The sequence below is a fragment of the Dendropsophus ebraccatus genome, chromosome 6 (assembly GCF_027789765.1).
Source record: "Dendropsophus ebraccatus isolate aDenEbr1 chromosome 6, aDenEbr1.pat, whole genome shotgun sequence".
Lineage (NCBI taxonomy): Eukaryota > Metazoa > Chordata > Amphibia > Anura > Hylidae > Dendropsophus > Dendropsophus ebraccatus.
Window position 1 is genome coordinate 28172579 of NC_091459.1, and position 20700 is coordinate 28193278.

At 42.6% G+C, this 20700-nt stretch overlaps 1 protein-coding gene across 1 annotated transcript; it reads right to left on the minus strand.

The window, feature by feature from the left end:
* Positions 1–464: 464 nt before the first annotated feature.
* Positions 465–18973, minus strand: RRAGD (Ras related GTP binding D). Its single transcript, XM_069973572.1, has 7 exons — positions 18710–18973; positions 13998–14293; positions 11347–11546; positions 8813–8927; positions 6952–7094; positions 5462–5604; positions 465–2082 (listed from the first exon to the last, which is right to left on the minus strand). Exons 1-7 carry the CDS (start codon positions 18846–18848, stop codon positions 1928–1930), a joined length of 1191 nt encoding a protein of 396 aa, XP_069829673.1. The 5' UTR covers positions 18849–18973; the 3' UTR covers positions 465–1927.
* Positions 18974–20700: the final 1727 nt, after the last annotated feature.

The window sequence follows — 20700 nt, forward strand, 5'->3', positions numbered from 1 at the left end:
ATAAATGTATTCAATCAAAAACACTGTATATTACATTTACATACACATCCATTGTAATTCCAATGAAGTGTCCAGCAGGGGCGCACTATATATAGAAGTCAATGGTACTCATTGACTTCTATATATAGTGCGCCCCTGCTGGACGCTCCATTGTAATTACACCCCCGGTTCGTGACGTCACTTTTTTTTAGAGAATCTGAAGTCTCCCTGATCTACTAAATTAAGGGAAATAGCCCTATATGTGCATTTCCCATAATTAATGTACATTAGAAATTTGTCTAACTTTCCATAAGTAATAACATGTTAAAAAATAGTTTTGGCCGGAGTTGTCCTTTAAAGTGTCACTATCGTTCAAAACCTAAATCAACAGTAGATGTGATATAAAGCAATTTTGCAATTTACATTCATTATTTTTTTTGTTATCATGGAAGACACGGCATTTCCTGTGTTCTGACTTTTCGTGACTGACAGACACATTGAGACGTGACTTTCTGTACAGACCAGATGTGTTTAGTGTCTATTTTTAAACCAGCACAAAATTAAAAATCTGACTTCAGGAGACTGGACCTGTATTTCTGGTAAGTACAGCTTTGTTTTACAGCATGATAACAAAAAAATAATGATATTAATATTGCAAACTTTCTTTATTTCACATCTACTGTTGATTTAGTCTTTGAAAGTTATAATGACAGGTACACTTTAAGTGCCCAGGGGTTGTTTCACAGCAAGGCAAGAGTTCACTTAGCTGGCTCATCCCTTATTATTCACCACCTCCTTGCCCCCTGTAAATTAAAGAGGGGTAAGCATATGCAAAAGTGCCAGAGGATGGTGAATAGGGGATGGGCAGGTTAGTTCTAGACTCTTGCCATGCTAGTAAATGCCTCCTGGGCACTTGAGACTCCTCTGCATATTAACAAAAAGGAAATGACAATGGGGATGGTATGGCCATCATGGTATGATAAGGACTGTGAAGATGGTATGGCCATCATCGGATGGTAAGGACTGTGGAGATGGTATGCCCATCATGGTATGGTAAGGACTTTGGGGATGGTATGGCCCTCATCGGATGGTAAGGACTATGGAGAGGGTATGCCCTTCATGGTATGGTGAGAACTGTGGAGATGGTTTGCCCATCATCGGATAGTAAGGACTATGGAGATGGTATGCCCTTCATGGTATGGTGAGAACTGTGGAGATGGTATGGCCCTCATCGGATAGTAAGGACTATGGAGAAGGTATGCCCATCATGGTATGGTAAGGACTATGGAGATGTATGCTCATCATGGTATGGTAAGGACTGTGGAGATGGTATGCCCATCATCGGATAGTAAGGACTATGGAGAGGGTATGTCCATCATGGTATGGTAAGGACTATGGAGATGGTATGCCCAGAATCATGGCAAATAGCTATGACTATCTAGCTATGGGCTTATTTATGCCCCATGTTTCCAGCTGATAGGTCGGCCTTAAGGATACTTGTGACTCTGTGGCATAAAACCTCAGGATAATGCTGCTAGTGATAGTAGACATGGCCATGCTGCGACCTGCAAATTACTGGGACTCAACTGTCGGCAGAAATCCAAACCTGCTGGATTTCTGCATGACCACAATCGCCATCTTAAGTTGAGAATTCAGGAGCACAAGTATTGTGATCTTATGGGACACAGCCATATGCTGCCTTGTAGCCCAAGCCTAATAGGACTTTAGTGTTTCCCTTATTCCACATGACATCATGGTGCAATCTCCCTGGTGATCTATTATTACTACTACACCTGTTGGATGTATTTATCATAGGACACATGACCATTATTGTCTATAAGTTAGTCTCTTATAAAGAGTCTTCAGGCTTAGAATTATCGTTTGGCAGGTACGGAAGAGGTAAAGGGTCGAATCCAATCAGAACAAGCTGTTTTTTTCAAATGCTTCCTCACTGCATTGAAGTTCTCGGTGTGCCATTGGAGACGACTCTTCTGCTCTTTCGAATTTGATTTAGGTGTTTGCGAGATCTGAGCACTTTCACCCTTACCTCAAACACTTCCTGAATTGCCTTACGAAAGCAATGGAAATTGTAATCTATTAAACCTGTAAACAAACAAAAAAAAAAAAAAACTTTAGTAAGAAATCTTGTAGATCTTTATTTTTAAGGGTTTGTGGACACTACGGCATTTGCACAGAAATTTCAAGCAGAGTCTGCACGGCCTCAGCTTAAAAATGTTCGTGCAAATTCCGTAATGTGCACATACCCTAAGAATGAGCAGATATATAATTAGTTTTTTTCTTTTTCTATTAAACTATGGTGCATTTAATTAAAGGGGTATTCCACTCAAACATAACTTTTAATATGTTGCTGCCCATGTTTAACCCCTTAAGGTCAAAGCCAATTTTCGTTTTTGCACTTTTGCTTTTTCCACTTTATGTTTAAAAGGCCATAGCGCTTGCATTTTTTCACCTAGAGACCCACATGAACCCTTATTTTTTGCTAAACCAATTGTACTTTGCAATGACAGGCATTATTTTTCCATAACATATGCTGCGAAACTGGAAAAAAATCATTTGCGCTGTCAAATGGAAAAAAAAAGGAATTTGTTTTGATTTCGGGGAGTTTTGCATTTAAGCCGTTCGCCCTGGGGTAAAACTGACTTGTTATGCATGTTCCTCAAGTCGTTACGATTACAACGATATACAACATGTATAACTTTTCTTGTATCTGATGGCCTGTAAAAAATTCAAACCATTGTTAACAAATATATGTTCCTTAAAATCGCTCCATTCCCAGGCTTATAGCGCTGTTATCCTTTGGTCTATGGGGCTGTGTCAGGTGTCATTGTTTGCGCCATGACATGTACTTTCTATCGTTACCTTGATTGCGCATATACGACTTTTTGATCACTTTTTATAAAAAATTTTCTGGATTTGATGCGGCCAAAAATGCGCAATTTTGCACTTTGGAATTTTTTGTTGATGAACTCACTGTGATTAACCCTCCCAGCATTAGAAAAATGCTACAATGTTGCAGATAAAGCTAGTCAGGAACTTGTTTACATCAGCCGTCTCAGAAGAGAGGGGGGGGGGAGGGGAAGACAGAGAGAAAACTCACATACAGTTTTTTGTGTCTTCAGCAGAAAGCAGCAACTAAGAACTGGGGAAAGGAGACTGAATAGATAATAACAAGTATGGAAGGAATTGTTAGCCTTACCATGGGCAGCAACATATCAAAAGTTATGTTTGAGTGGAAAGCCTCTTTAAACATGTACTGGACCGCCTTCTGCTATCATCAGATTTTTACTGTTAAACCTCTATTTAATGTTTCTTAAAAATTGCTATTTGCTATAAAAAGCCAAATTAAAAATGTGTTCGGATCCTTTAAGAAATAATGCCACAGGATTGTAATGAATGCTGGTACATAAGAGGTGGGTTATTCTCATAGAAGAAAGGAGTAAAACATCTTCATGGATTGTAGGAACAGAAAATAACATCACTTTGGTTGTGGGTTTTATCTCCGAGCCTCTAACAGCTCACATAATGCTTTGAGCTGGATTAGCTCACACAATGTGCTGACATGAAATACAGATTATGGATTTTCTCAAATGGACCTGTAGTCTTTTATTTGCAGATTGGAAATGTGTTGTTGTTTAGTTTTTCTTTTTTTTAAATTTCTAACCTTTATAATAATAAACTGCTCCAAAACAATGTGCCATTGACTTAAATAGTATCGCAGCGGATTTCACAGCGAAAATTTGCAGCGTGAAATCGACTGAAATGCGGTACGTGTGGATAGACCCTTAAGGAGGAACCCTCCTCAGACCTTATGTAGGGATTTACGAATTTTCAGTACTAGCGACGCAAATCACTTCTCTAGGCTCGGCGGTCGGCTTATCAGGCTGCTGCCTTAGAACTCTATGCCGCTCCTCTCTGGGTGTCTGGAAAAGCTGGATCTAGTCCTGGGAAACGTCTCCCAGTTCCAGGCACACACAGCAGAACAGAGCTTAGAACAGAGCCTAGAAAAGCTATTCACTAGTACTATAAAGTCTCTCATCCCTAACCTCAAGCACATTATAATACAGTGGTAGCTTAGTTTAAGAGTGCCTTCACACAGGACGACTCACAGCAGAAATCTCGCTGCGAGTTTTGCAGCGAGATCCGCTACTAGGTAAAGTCCTGGCAGGTCTCTGAACACATACTCGCAGCGGTCTGAAAGCCGCACCGCCCAGTTTATCAGTGTGTTGCCCAGCCGAAGCCACTGATTGGCTGGGCGGAACAGCAGGAAGCTGGGACCCTGTGCAGCAAGGAGACAGGTAATATAGACAGCGGGAGCCGATTAAGCGGTTAAGGGGGTGGGTGAATTACATACTCGCAGTGGTCTTTCAGATCGCTGCGAGTATGTATTCACAGGGACCTGCCAGGACCTTACCTCATAGCGAATCACGGTGCAAAACTCGCAGCGTGATTTCCGTGTGAAGGCACCCTAAAAGTGACTTGGAATGAGAGAACTTTGCAAGAAGAGCTCACCATTTTTTAAAATTGAAATTTGGTTTAAGAGCATTGCTTTGGTTTAAGAGCTCCCTGTACTGAAGGAAGGTGGTGAAGGGGCATGGTCTGCATAGCAGGGTCTACAGCACTGTACTCTGACCCAGAAATTCTCCCCCACCTTCTAAATCATAGCAGATGCCCTTCGGACTGGGGCTTACATCAGGGAACAGGACTGTTTAGGTAATATCTTCTTAGCTGTTACCTCTCTCTCCCCGGACAGAGAGTGCTGCTATACTGTGCCCTGCTCATTCCTTCATGCTCCCTGCAGTCTCTGTCATGCCTTGCGTTTCCCATCTTCTCCATTCCTGTAATGATTGTATAATGTGCCTGCACTTACACTCAGCCATTCACACTGCTGTATAGAGAGCTTTCTGTCACTGTGCTCCTGCACAGCTCTGTGTTTCTCACTTCCTAATTGGTCCATGCTGAACACCCCCCTTCCCCATTGCTGTCATGTGACCACACGGACCTCTGACAGCAGCCCTGCTTCTCTATTCTAGTCTGTTGCACTACACTACTGCATTATGGGGATCTGCAGCTCCATCCTGTATCTACAAACTGCTGCTGTGTTATCATGTTTATGCACTTACTTTACATTATACTCCACATGCTGATTGCTGTACAGTAACTTATAATATCACATATTCTGCTGTTTCTAAATATTTGTTTAATTTGTCTTACATGTTATTCAGAATAAAAATCATTATTTTTGGGTTTAGGAACCAATTGTCTGTATATCAATTATTTCTTATGGGAAAATTTGCTTTGGTTTAAGAGTGATTTGGATTACAAGGGCAGTCACGGAATGAATTATACTCGCAATATACCATGCTCATATTATGCTCATACCATGGACCTACAGCACAATCCATGCATTGCTGTATTGCTCTTTGAATACAGAGTTATCATTCTTGTTCAGCAAACAATTTACCTTTCCTTTCAAAACTCTCCTCTCTCACAAAACATACAAGAGCCAGGAATTTTGTCACTTCCTTTAAATACAAAACAGTGGTATTGTTTAATTTGATAATTGCCTGTGATTCTTTATCATATGGTGTGCCTGCTCCTGTCAACCTAGTGAGAGAAAAGGAAATAGAGTAAGCAAGCATAGAAACAATGCAAGAAAAATGTATGTAGTACAAGCAATAATATAATATTAGAAGACTGTCATCAGAAAAAAGACCACTTTCTCCATCTAGCCGCCCTTTTAGGATTTCCCTTCTTGTTATCTTACAATAGATATAGGTTTATCCCAGGCAGGTTTACATTCACTTACTATAGATTTACCAACCACGTCTGCTGGAAGTTTGTTCCAAGCATCGACTACTCTTTTAGTAAAATAATATTTCTTGTGTTGCTTCTGATCTTTCCCACAACTAACCTTAGATTGTACCCCCTAGTTCTTGTGTTCAGTTTTTATTATTTTTTTTTTAATTAAAAACACTTCCATCCTGAAGAGCAGCGCTGCAGCATCCAGCACAGAGGATCCAGTCCACAGTAGTAGCAGCCGGCCCGAAGGACTAAGATCGGCGTGATGAGCAGGTGAAATACAGCCACCTAAGCCACCCAACATGACACCCTGTCCCTCCCCCACCATACCTGCTTGTAACTGAAATTACTTCTCCCAACCCTCCTGCTACTACTACTCCCGACCCTGCAGCTACTACTACTCTCACCCCTACTGCTACTACTACTCCCATCACTACTGTTACTACTACTCCCAGCCCTACTGCTACTACAACTCTCAGCCCTACAGCTACTACTACTCCCAGCCCTACAGCTACTACTACTCCCACCCCTACTGCTACTACTACTCCCATCACTACTGTTACTACTACTCCCAGCCCTACTGCTACTACTACTCCCAACCCTACTGCTACTACTACTCCCGTTACTACTACTCCCAGCCCTACTGCTACTACTACTCCCAACCCTACTGCTACTACTACTCCCGTTACTACTACTCCCACCCCTACTGCTACTACTACTCCCATCACTACTGTTACTACTACTCCCAGCCCTACTGCTACTACTACTCCCAACCCTACTGCTACTACTACTCCCGTTACTACTACTCCCAGCCCTACTGCTACTACTACTTCCAGCCCTACTTCTGCTACTACTACTCCCAAACCCTACAGCTACTACTACTCCCAGCAATACTGCTACTACTACTCCCAGCCCTACTTCTGCTACTACTACTCCCAGCCCTACAGCTGCTACGACTACTCCCGGCAATACTGTTACTGCTCCCAGCCTAGATGCTTTGGTTGAAGCATTTAGATAGTTAAAAGCCCACAACCATGGCACCCACCATGTATACTATATTTTGGACTTATTACTGCATGCTTAGGTTACTAAAGCAATGCATTATACAACTATGAAATATGATCTAAATAAGCCGGAGCAATAAAGACATACCCATAGATACAAGAGATGTCAATGACTACATCAATCATGTCACAGCACAATTCATATGTCTGCATATCCACAGGGGTACTGTCTGTTGCTATGTAGATTTTGCTAACTACATCAAACAGGAATGCTTTCTCAATCCCAGAATTCTGTAAGGAAGAAAAACAAGTAGGAGTAATACAAAGAATTATAGGCATCTCATACAGTACAGCTTTTGTATGTAAGTACAAGTAGAAATGTCAGCTTACAATATACTCGCTAACTACAAGAGGGGATCATATGATAAAGCTGTGGGTTGGAAAGACTACGAGAATTAAAGGAGAAGTCCAGAAGATTATAAAATCCTGCAGCTAGCAGGGGCGAAAATGATTACAAGTATGCACTTACCTCTCCCCATGCCTGCGGTGAGTGGCGGGATCCGCTGCTGGACCCCTGCTGGAAGGCCTGTCCCGGCTGATGGACTGGCCACTTAGCCAATCAGTGACTGAAGCATTGCCCCGCCTCAATCACTAACTGGCTAAGCAGTCAGTCCATCAGCCGGGTCGTGACATGTCAGCTCCGGAGATCCCGGAGCCTGGTGGGGGTCCTGAAGCCAGTCCTGCCGCTGATCGCGGGCATGGGGAGAGGTAAGTTAGTACCTGTAATCAATTTCCCCGCTGCTGGATTTTATAATTCGCTGAACTTCTCCTTTAGATGTGTATTTGTAGTATGGTGCAAAGTGACAGTATACTGTACAGTATATCCTACATATTTGTAAAAAAGCTTTGTCGCTGGAAAGTCATGAAAATAAATGGTGGACACATCTGCTCTCTATAAGAAATTGACAAAACTTAAGTGTCTCTGTTGTTATAAAAAAAAACTTTTGACATAGGGAGACATGTCAGAAGTTTTAGACCCTAACCGATCGTGAAAATGAACAGGGAAAAAAACCCACAGCTTCCCCCCGTACGTTCCGCTGTATGTTAGTGAAAAGAGACGGCCTCATAGACTCACTGTACATTGTTACGAGTCTGACTCGTCACGTGACACAGAGCGAGAGAAGGACTCTCTATTCCCAACGCGCGATCGGTAACGGTCTGAACGCTCACCAGACCAGGACCAATGAAAACGTTTGACGTGTCTCTCTGATCAATGGAGTGGGCGGGCTGAATGATGCTGTGGGGGCGGGGCAGTGCTCCCAGCCAAAGATTACGCCAACTAACAGTGCGGGACCGGCGCCGATGAGGAAAGTAAGACACTTACCTCCCTCCTCAGCGTCGCCAGCGCTATAGGGGGCATTGAGTAGGCTAGATTCGTCTAACCTGCTGATAGTTCCCCTTTAAAGGAACATTGATATATGTGTATAGATAATTTATATAATTTATTCTGACATGTCAATTCTTTGGGCAGACGGCAAATCTCATTGAGTCTAAGGAACTGGTGAAACTTCAAGCAGAGGCCGCCTGGCGGAATCCACTTGAAGTCTATGCGGAAATTCCCTAACTTATGATTAGACTATGACTGTGAATGTAGCTGTAGCGCAGATGCATTTAATAGACCCTCACACCACTTATTTAGTGCATCTTAATCCATGGGGGAGATTTATCGAACATGGTGTAAAGTGAAACTGACTCAGTTGCCCCTAGCAACCAATCAGATTCCACCTTTCATTTTCCAAAGAGTCTGTGAGGAATAAAAGGTGGAATCTGATTGGTTGCTAGGGGCAACTGAGCCAGTTTCACTTTACACCATGTTTGATAAATCTGTATTTTACAGTTACTTATGAATGAAGGGTCAACCTGATCATTGGTGTCACCAATGATCAGGTTGACCCCTCAGTTGATACCCTAAAGGCCACAGCCATTCCATTATTGAAAAAGTTACTTACGGATATAAATATGTTCAGCAAGTTCTCTAATGTTGGAAGTTGTGGAATTAGTTTTTGTACAACCTTGCTGAAAGCCTCAAAGATCGAATGGTCATAGATACTAGTAAGGTAAAAGCTGGAAAAGAAAGAAAAGCAAATAATATAGTTTAATAGTTTTGTTAATGTTGTGTTATCCACAGCACTTATAGTCGGGGCACGGGGCATAGGCAGTCCTCACCACAATTTCAGTAAGATTGTTACTGTTTTTATCTGGCCCTATTATAGTTAACTAGAAGATTGGTGCTAAAGTAGTAGACTGTCCCAAGAAAATAGAAAGAGGACTTCTCACTGCATTAAAGGGGTACTCCGGTGAAAATCTTTTTATTTTAACCCCTTTGTGTCAGTAATATGTATATATACTGTACGTTCCTACTGCAATACCCCGTGCAGAAGGTATATATATATATATATATATATATATATATATATATGTATATATATACATTCCTGTACTAACGGGGTTATTGATGTGAGTGGGAGCGCTGCAGAGAGAGCGATCCCGCTCACATCAGTCTCCGGGGCTGCAGGTAATGAGAGTCTTATTAACCCTTTAAACGCCGCAATCTACAGCGATCGCGGCGTTTAAGGAGCTCAGTGACAGATCAAGCATCGGCTGCAGGGGGGCCTGATAGCATGTGCTGACAGGCGGGGTAAGCTCCTTACCTCTGTTCTGTCGGATCCGCGATCTGTGTGTAGAGTCTGCTCTCAGGCAGGCTCTATACATAGATCGCCGATAACACTAATCTATGCTATGGGATAGCATAGATCAGTATATGCAATCTAATGATTGCATATTTTACAGTAAATAAAAGTGTTTAAAAAAGTGTAATAAAAAAGTTTTTAAAAGTATTAAAAAAAAACCTTATACCCCCCCCCACAAAAGTTTAAAATACAAAAAAAATAATTAAAAAAAAAAATTACAAAAAATGACACCCTAACCCCCAAGGCGGGGAGGAACATTGCATTAATTTGACCCAGACTTTTGTGCATCAAAGGGCTCTGTCTTGAAGAGGTTAAATCAACTGGTTTCAAAAAGTTATATAAATTTGTGTTTTCTTTCTATTTAAAAAATCTCTAGTCTTCCAGTACTTATCAGCTGCTGTATGTCCTGCAGGAAGTGGTGTATTCTCTCCAGTCTAACACAGTGCTCTCTGCTGACATCTCTGTCCATGACAGGAACTGTCCAGAGAAGTAGCAAATCCCTATAGAAAACTTCTCCTGCTCTGGACAGTTCCTGACAGAGGTAGCAGTAGAGAGCAATGTGTCAGACTGGAGAGAATACACCACTTCCTGCAAGACATACAGCAGCTGATGAGTACTAGAAGACTGGAGATTTTTAAATAGAAGTAAATTACAAGTTGCGAAGTGCAACAATGGCCATGATTAATTAAAAAAATGTGTGAACATAGCCTATTGCTGTATCTATGTTTTCCCTAGCAGTTGTGGACAATCAAATGCTGAACATCGGGTTCAGATAACATCACTAAACCTGAACATTTTGATAGGTTCGCTCAACCCTAGTAAGTACTGCTACATTCACATGAGTCTAATACAGGCACTTGTCGCTGTAAGGGTCCTATTAGACGAAACGATTTTTAACGATAAACGATCACAAACAGGATCGTTTATAGCTAACCTGAAATCGTTAACCATATTACACGGATCGATAGTCATTAGTAACTATCGTTATAACGATCGTGACTATAATCATTTACTCCATCTGATCCCAGAAAAAGATCGAACTATGTGGAATTACTGTATGCTGCGTTTACACGAAACGATAATTGGCCCGATCGTACGATTAACGATGTCGGAGTAACAATTTTTTTTTCATAACAATCAGCGTTTAGACGGTGCGACATATCGTCCGGAAAATTCGTTTTGCGATCGTTTTGTGATCGCTTAAGCCTATCTCACACATTGGTTAAATCGGCGAACGACTGTTCACACGGAAAGATCTGCGAATTTTTTGCGAACGATCAACGACGATTTGAGAACATGTTCAAAGATCAAAATGAACAGTTTCTCGCTCGTGGTTTGATCGTTTGCTGTGTTTACACATACGATTATAGTTCGAATTCGATCGTTATCGCGCAAATTCGCACGATAATCGTTACATGTAAACGCAGCATAACACTGAAAGATTAGCGAACTATTGACGATGATTTTTTGGTCCGATTTAAATGAAAGATTACGACACACAATCGATTTTTTGATTGCTATCTGCAATTACACGGAGCGATTTTCGTTTGAATTTGAACTATATAACGATTTTCCCCACGATAATGGTCCCGTTTAATAGGGCCCTTGCCCTAACACTCATGCCTGCTGCAAATCCGGGTCAGACTGCAGGTCTAATCACCCAAGCTAACAGCGTCATAGGTCTTGTTAGTCTGGGTGATCAGACCCATGGTCAGGCCAGGATTTGCATCAGTAAGAAGGGCACAAATATGCCCCCTTATAGTGTTCATAGGAGATTGTCCTGACTGGCTCACCTGAGGTGTATTTTCTCCAGTCCGGCATCAGTGAGATCATCATTTGCCCTCTGGTGTATATCTCTTTGAGTTTCTATTTTGTGATCATCTGACAGACCGTCTACTTTGTGGATAAAAATCTCGAAGTTAATGTCAGGATTGACTTTGTAGGCGCTGGTCACAGTAAGATGTAATCTAGCAAGAGCCTCCATATAATCATCCTGGAAAAAGATAAAACCTGCTTAGAAATGTAGAAAATATCTGTGCTTCACTTAATTAAATACTTTATCTAAGCAGGGAAGAAAAGGAAGTAACAAGCCCAGAGGCATACAAAGTCTGCAATATATGAAACGGATGCCTTAAAGGGGAACTATCAGCTGGTTAGACGAATATAACCTGCTGATAGCCCCCTATAGTGCCCAGGATGCTGAGGAGGAAGGTATGTCTTTTACCTTCCTCCCCTGCGCTGGTGCCGCGCTGTTAGTCAAGGTAAACTCTCCTGTGGAGCACCTTTAGGAGCACTGCTGTGTTATCCAACCTGCCCGCTCCATTTATTATCATTAGAGGGGATGGGCCGGATGACACGGCAGTGCTCCTAGGGGTGGTCCGGATCAGAGTTTGCCCGACTAAAGGCCCTATTCCACGGAACGATTATCGTCCGTAATCATCCAGTGAAACAGAAGGCATCGATTAGCAGACATCGTTCATGACGGCTGATCGTTGCGTCATTTGTCTTTCAAAGATGTTGAAAGACAAATGACTCATACAGCAACGATCGGCAGCAGCAGACCGCTGCTGTATGCTATGGGCTGCCTGGACGATCTAGCGATCATCCGGGCAGCCCCCCTGCACCTCCCGAGGCCCCTCCCGCACTCACCCACTCGCTGCTGCCGCGTGGAATAGCGGCGGCAGCGAGCGGGGAACTAGGAGCAAGCGCTCGTTTGCTCCTTTCAGTCGGAGCAGGGGCTTAACAGCGCGGGACCAGCACCAAAGGAGGAAGGTAAGACACATATTTTCCTCATTAGCGGCCCTGGTGCTATAAGGGGCTATAAGCAAATTAGATTTGTCTAACCAGCATAGTTCCCCTTTAAAAATTCGAAAAAGGTATTCTAAATAACATGTAAAACTAATGAAACAAACATTTAGAAACAGCTGGATATGTGATATTATAAGTTACTGTACAGTATAGCAATCAGCATGTGGATTATAATGTAAAGTAAGTGCATAAATTTGAAAAACAGCAGCAGTTTGTAGATACAGGATGGAACTGCAGATCCCCATAATGTAGTAGTGTAGTACAACAGGCTAGAATAGAGAAGAAGGACTGCTGTCAGAGGTCTGTGTGGTCACATGACAGCAATGGGGAAGGGGGGGGGGGGGGGTTCAGCACGGACCAATCAGGAAGTGAGAATCACAGAGCTGTGCAGGAGGACAGTGAAAGAAACATTTCTATATAGCAGTGTGAATGACTGAGTGTAAGTGCAGGCACATTATATTAGCAGTGTGTATAGCTGAGTGTAAGTGCAGGCACATTATAGCAGGAATGGATGGGAAACACAATGGCTGACAGAGACTGCAGGGAGCATGAAGGAATGAGCAGGACATATGTGGGCACATACATGCAGCACTCTCTGTCCGGGTAGAGAGGATTTACAGTCCTCTGATACAAGCCCCAGCCTGAAGTGGATCTGCTATGATTTGGAAGGTGAGGGAGACTTTCTGGGTCAGGGTACAGAGGCTGTAGACCCCGCTGTGCAGACCTTTCCCCTCCCCCACTCCCCCTCCCACCCAGTACAGGGAGCTCTTAAACCAAAGCAATGCTTATAAACCAAGTTACAATTTTGAAAAGCTGTGAGTTCTTCTTGCAAAATGCTCTCAATCCATGTTACTATTAAACCAAGGTACCACTGTACTAACTTACCTCTCCCCGTACCTGCGGTGATCGGTGGATCCTCAGGCTCTGGGATCTCTGGGGTGTACACGTCACGACACGGCTGATGGACTGGTCGCTCAGCCAGTCAGTGACTGGGTTGGGATGCTGCTCCAGTCCCTGATGCGCTGAACGGCCTCTTTTCTTCATAAAAACAGAATGACTTAGTGGTAAGTTAGCATAGTAACTGTATGTAAACTGTGGCACTGGTAAACTATGACAGTAGTAGTCGGCACCGCTTGAGACACATGGGACGCTGGCAACAGAAAGGATAAAGCTGCTAGTAACTCTGTAGAGACTGAAGGGGTGCACCATGCAATGAAACAGTGGACACAATGTATAACCAAGAAACAGATGCTGGGCACTCACCGATCTTGCTCAATAAGAGACTCTTTAGTCATGCAGCGAGCATACAACAGGAAGGGGGACAGGAGGAAGTGCGGGGGCGCACCTGTCTCCCTTCCTGCTGCATAAATAAAGAGTCTCTCATTGAGCCAGAATGTTGAGTGCCTAGCATCTTTTTCTTCATTATACATAAACTATATGGAATGCTGTATGTAAACCCTATAGGATGATGTAACAGTCATTGCACATAATTGCTATTTTTTTTTTCATTTTTCTTAATTTGCGAGTTTTAAAAATATTTGCAGTTTGTGTTCATTACATACATCTTTTCTGCAGCCAATCGTGTCTCATGCTGTATAACATTTGTAACATAGTAATGGACATAATAAGTGGTCACCTGTGAGTCGATGACAAATATCAGTGCTCCTGTTCCTCTAAATATCATTTCATAGTCAAATGTCGGATCAAAGAAGTCAATCTGGCCTGGAAAGTCCCAAATCTGAAAGTTTACAAAGGAACTGTTGGACACATCTTCCCGGCAAATCTTGTTGGTACTTTCAAGAAAAAGAGTTTCATTTGGGGACATCTTATGGAACACTACTTTCTGTATGGAGGATTTCCCACTTCTTCGTAATCCCATTAAAAGGATTCTTGGCTTCACTTCAGTGCTGAAGGGATCAGTGAAATCTAAAACTGAAGTAAGAAAAAAAAAAAAGCTAAATATCTGCATAATTATTATTAGGTAGAATAGCAATATCCAAAATCAAATCCAAAGCTTCTACAGAGTTTTATAAAGTTAGGGATTCCTGTAAAACACGCACTGTATAAACAATAGCTGTTCCGCGTGAACGGCCCCTAATAAACGCTACCTACGGCTGCTATTAATGATTATGATCATCAAAAGAGATGTCCAGTGACCAACATTTTTTTTAAAAGAGCTGGGAAGGAGGTGGCTGAACCTAACGGCCCTATTCCACCGGACGGTTATCGTTCGCATAATCATTAACAATCTCAAACGACCGCTATTGCGAAAGACCTGAAAACGTTCACTCATTTCCATGGAACGATAATCGTTACTTATGATCGTATTTGCAATTGTTTCTTCTTCGCTATTTCTTTGCTATTGTGTTCGTATCTATTGCGAACAACGTCGTATTCAATGCGAACGTTTTGCGAACGTTTTGCGAACGAGCAGCGATAAAAATAGGTCCAGGTCTTATAAAGCGATCAACGATTTCTCGTCCGGTCGTTAATCGTTAACTGCATTTTAACCGAACGATTATCGTTTAGATTTGAACGATTTAACGATAATCTGAACGATAATCGTCCGGTGGAATAGGGCCCTAAGGACGTGCAGGGAGGTGCAAGTAGTTAGGTTCAGGCTCCTTCTCCCCGATTTTTTTTTTAAAAAAGAAGATCCAGTGGTCGTCAGGACGTCAGGTCGTTAGTTATATAACTTTGTAATGTGTGTTAATTACTGAAAAAAAAGGTGTTACCGGTATTGTCCTTTAAGTATACAATTTTGTTTTAAAAACAATCCCTCTAAGTGTAAATCACATGGGACTGATCCTTTAAGCCCAAAGTGGCTGCGTCCCTTAGGGGGTTAATAAATAAACAGGACCGTGTTCCTAATCTGGACTAAAGCCACAACACCATATTTTACAATACATATGTTCAAAGCACAGTACAGACCACAATAAACCTTATTCACACAGGGTGTATAATAACTAGTTTCTATACAGTGTTGTTCCATATTCTTGTCTCTCCTGGCGGTAAAGAAAAGAAAATCTAGACTGACCTTCCGCCCTTGTTAAACTAATCTCTTCAGCAAACACCTGCTACAGCTCTTCACCGAGCCAAATAAGGAGCACCAGCTAAGGAGGAAGAAACAGCCAGACCCGAGTAGGGGAATTTCAACACAGGACGGCAAAGTTATTTTCTACGTTTTTTGGCATCAGTTACAACATGACTGTAGTTTACTAGGATATACCATACGTAATATACGTAAACTAGTATGTAAACATACCAATTATATTAGCAAGTTCTTAAAAGCTAAACCATTACAAAATCAAATACATCAAGGATACATCGATGTTGGTTCAGACTCAACTGTTAAAGCGACTCTGTGCCCACAATCTGACCCCCTCCCCCCCCCCAAACCACTTGTACCTTCGGATAGCTGCTTTTAATCCAAGATCTGTCCTGGGGTCCGTTCAGCAGGTGATGCAGTTAATGTCCTAAAAAACTACTTTTAAACTTGCAGCCCTGTCCCCAATGGGTGTGGCATAGATTGTGTATGCATTAGGCTGGCACAACCTCCCTGTCCCTCCTTCCCGCCCTCCTCATCATTAGGAATAGTCCAGGCAGATTGTCTCCTATTCCTCACCTGTGTCAGCACATGGGCTGGATCATTAGGGTACCTGTGCAATGTTCAGACAGGAGAAAATGTTCTAGGGGCATTCCTAATAATGAAGAGGGTGGGGAGGAGGGACGGAGGGGTGGTGCAAAGTTAGGGCACAGATACTGTAAGCCACGGCTGTTTGACCCAGGGCTGCAAGTTTAAAAGTTGTTTTTTAGGACAATAACTGCATCAACTGCCGAACGGACCCCAGGACAGATCTTGGATCAAAAGCAGCTATCCGAAGGTACAAGTGGTTTGGGAGGGACAGATTGTGGGTACAGAGTCGCTTTAAAGAAGCCACAATGACGAGGTGTAGCTGGGTATCACAATGATACTGTCACAGAATTGAAAGAATTAAGATGAGGAAAATGGACAAAGATGGAAATGGGGCACTGTATCTATGATGCCAGTGCTCGTTTCACAATGCCCTTGGTTTGGGCAGCATGAAACAGCAGGAAGGTTCCCTTTAAGTTTTAAAAGTATGGTCTTCGTAGTGTGTGCAGTTAAACAGAGTTAAAATTGAAATATTCCACCTTTTAAAGCGGCCCTATGAGGGCGCTGATGTGTAGTTGGTAATCGGGTAAATCATGGCTAGTTCATTTTTATAATCCTGACAGGTCTGCTTTAAGACTTAAAAATAACTATGTTTAAACAAAAAAAATCAGTGTGTGGTTTCTATTTAATGAGTCACAAAACTTTTGACATGTCATAGAGACATGTAAAAAGTTTTGTTTGGTCCGTGTCTGAGTGTTCAGACCCGGACCGATCAGGCTATAGAGCCGGAAGAAGACCGCGCTAAGCTCCATAGTACTCCATTGTAAGTCCGACTGATCAAGAGCCAGGAGAGGGCCACACTTAGTGCAGTCTTCTCCCGTCTCTATCTCTCGATCGGTAGGGGTCTGAACACTCAGACCTGGACTGATAAAACTTTTGACATGCCTCTGTGACAGGTCAAAAATGTTTTGCAACAACAGGGACACTTTAAATAAATCTCTAAAAACATACCGAGACTTCCTCCATGGCATGATACTGAGAGGGATTATAATGCACCTTCTCTGTAAGAAAATACTGTGTCTACTAATTCCTGTACATACATACATAGATACTGAGGTAGACATTTTTTTTAAGGAGAAGGAGCAGATTCTTGCCTTCTCCCTGGTGTACGACAGCCGTATCCCCTGCTCGCCTGAGAGTGGGGGGGCACAGCAAGACAGAGAGGAGGTGTGACCTCCTCCGGCACCTAATTTATTAAGGTTTATGAAGATTTCCAGGCGTAAACTAGGCAGGTGTAGATTTTTGTGCAGTGTCTGCGTCTGGCGCCTCTTAGTACATCTGGAGAAAAAACAGTCTAGGACTTGCATATAATGTCCGCATCGTTCGTGTTTCACGGACAGACCAAGGAACGTGCGAAAGCAGCCTTAGGCGACCCTTGTGTTAGATGTTTAATAGAGATAATCGAACCGGGTTCGGGTTCGAGTCGATCCGAACCCGAACGTTCGGTATTTGATTAGCTGGAGCTGCTGAACTTGGATAAAGCTCTAAGGTTTTCTGGAAAACATGGATGCAGCCAATGACTATATCCATGTTTTCCACATAGCCTTAGGGCTTTATCCAAGTTCAGCAGCCACCGCTAATCAAATGCCAAACATTCGGGTTCGGATGGACTCGAGCATGCTCCAGGTTCGCTCATCTTTAATGTTTAACCACAAACATGTTTTTATGCATGTTTTAAAAAAAATAAAATAAAAAAGACTGTGTACATTTTACAACTGGCAAATACAGACTTTCAGGAAATAGACGGGTTTTAAAAATATTCACATTTTATTCATGTATGTCAAAAGTGTATAAATTGGTAAATTGTTCAAAAAAGCAATGGCAGAGAAAAGGTTAACAGAGATGATGACGTCCCCTAATTTTGTTGTGTACCTCCAAAAGTCTTCTACTGTACATCAAAACACAATGACTGGTACTAGGTCTCCGTCACCAGCCAAAGTCTGAGACTTTAACTAATTATTCCCAGTCTACAACTGACATCGAGCCAGCGCCATACATTGAATGACTACATAAGCTTTACATACTTGTTCTTCTTGAAGTCTGGAAACACAAGTATTCCAGTTATCCATACATTAAATGCTCACAACAAGGAAACTTTAGCCGGCGGCCACATTACACCACACAATACCCAACATTGGGGGATTGAGGATAGCAGCTGTTCTTGACAGCTCCACACCCCTCTTCATTCCACAGGACAAATCCTTCCACTGTTAAAGAACCCACAAAATTACCTACAGGAGAAGGCACGGCCACCTACACATAAGCCAAATCAGGTTATCAATATCTGAGTTCAAACATTTTATCAGGTATAAAAAAAAATAATAATAAAACAAAAATGCAAAAAATAGCAAAATAGGAAAAAATAGCACGGAGCTGTCTCATACATGTAAATTATCTACATAAGTCCCATGATGTGTATCACTTTGGACACCACATAGTATGAAAATATGCAGCTGCACCTTTCCAACGTCATTTATATATAGATATAATACAAGGGGGCGAGAACCACATATACACAATTGTCGTTTGCCTTGTTGGTGATTTATTCTATAAATTTCTATTATTATTATGATTGTTCATGCACTGTGTATGTACATTCAACCTGTATATACTATATAAAGCATCTATCGCAGTCTTTTATTAAGCATTCCTACCCTCTTCTTCACTGCCAAAGTCTCCTTCCATGAAAGGGTGTCCATCCTCATAATCTGATACGCCTGCTATACCATCCTCCTCGTCATCTTCCTCTTCATCTTGTTGCTGCTGGCTTTTTATATGCAGACCCTGGCTCATTTTCTGAGGCCTCCCTGGGTTTTCTTCCTCCTGTGAAAAGTTGTCCCAGCAGAGCTGTTTCTTGCTGGTATCACAGTGCAGCTCAGCTGTTCTCCCCTTACACAGTCCTCTGAATGCAGAGAGGCTGCGTGACCCAGTCACCTGACACCCATCCAGATCCAGCGCACTCCGCTGCAGCTCTGCACACAGGGCACGCTCAGCACAACAAAGCAGCACTAACCTTCTATTACGCTGGTAACTTCATGGGCACAAAGCTTTTCAGCCATGTCATTACGTATTCCTCTCTTATTATTGCCGCTTGACGTAATGTTTTCCAGCAATGAATTTTCACTATGTAGTTTGCTTCATTAATAACATTCTTAACGGGGCTTTACCGACAAGACGACCCCTTGGGTCATATTAGCAGTTAACAAATTATCAGTCTGTTAACCGGTAACATTGTACAAGTTTTCATGATGTATGTTTGCTGAATGACAAGGTCAAAATAGCCCATCAACGGACTCTTCATTGGACCATAGTACTTAAGGGGTTATCCAGCGCTACAAAAACATGTCTGTTTTTTTCCAGAGACAGCCTCACTCTTGTCTCCAGTTCAGGTGTGGTTTGCAGTCTTGGTCTCTTAAAATTCTTACCATCATACAGTAATTACATATTGTCTCTGAACAAAACAGAAAGACATCACCAATTATATTATTTCATAATACCGCCACACAATAACTACTATCACTACAACCCTATAACAGAGTGCAGTTACATCCAGTGACTCACAGGGGGCGTCTTCACTGATGAGAGTCCTTCACTTTTTCTTTTTCTCTCCATCCTTGAAGTCTTCCCCGGCTGTGAATCCTCTCTCTAGAATCTGCCAGAGAAACATTTTAGGCTCCAACACATACAGTAGTTAGGTCCACTGTACCCCTATATAGTAGTTACACCCCTCTGTGCCCCCATAGTTTTAAGGTGTCCCTTTGCCCCCACTTAATTATTAGCTATACTGTGTTCCCCAGTATAGTAGCAAGGCCCCTCTGTGCAGTCCCAATGTAGTATAGACCATTGTGTGCTGCCTTCAGTAGTATATACCCCTTGTGCGCTGCCCCCAGTAGTATATATCCCTTGTGTGCTGCCCCCAGTAGTATATACCCCTTGTGTGCTGCCCCAGTAGTATATACCCCTTGTGTGCTGCCCCTAGGAGTATATACCCCTTGTGTGCTGCCCCCAGTAGTATATAGACCCCTGTGTGCTCCCCCAGTATTATATAGACCCCCTGTATGCTCCCCCAGTATTATATAGACCCCTGTGTGCTGCCCCCAGTATTATAAAGAGCCCCTGTATGCTCCCCCAGTAGTATATAGACCCCTGTGTGCTCCCCCAGTATTATATAGACCCCCTGTATGCTCCCCCAGTATTACATAGACCTCTTGTATGCTCCCCCAGTATTATATAGACCCCTGTGTGCTGCCCCCAGTATTATATAGACCCCCTGTATGCTCCCCCAGTATTATATAGACCCCTGTTTGCTGCCCCCAGTATTTTATAGACCCCCTGTATGCTCCCACAGTATTATATAGATCCCCTGTATGCTTTCCCAGTAATATATAGACCACCCGTACGTTCCCTCGGTATTATATAGCCAATGGCTCCCACTCGGTCAGTGCTGCTGCATGTAACTATGAGTGCTCGTTATGAGTGCTCTTAGTTACAGTGCAGAGGGCGGGCGGGGGGAGGTGGGTGCTGATGCTGGCCTTGGAGGGGGCAGCATGGATGTAGATTAATTACTTACCCATCCAGATTGTTCCCCCTGTCATTTGGCGACCTAGGCCATCGCCTACCCCTGCCTACCCTTTGTCCCAGCGCT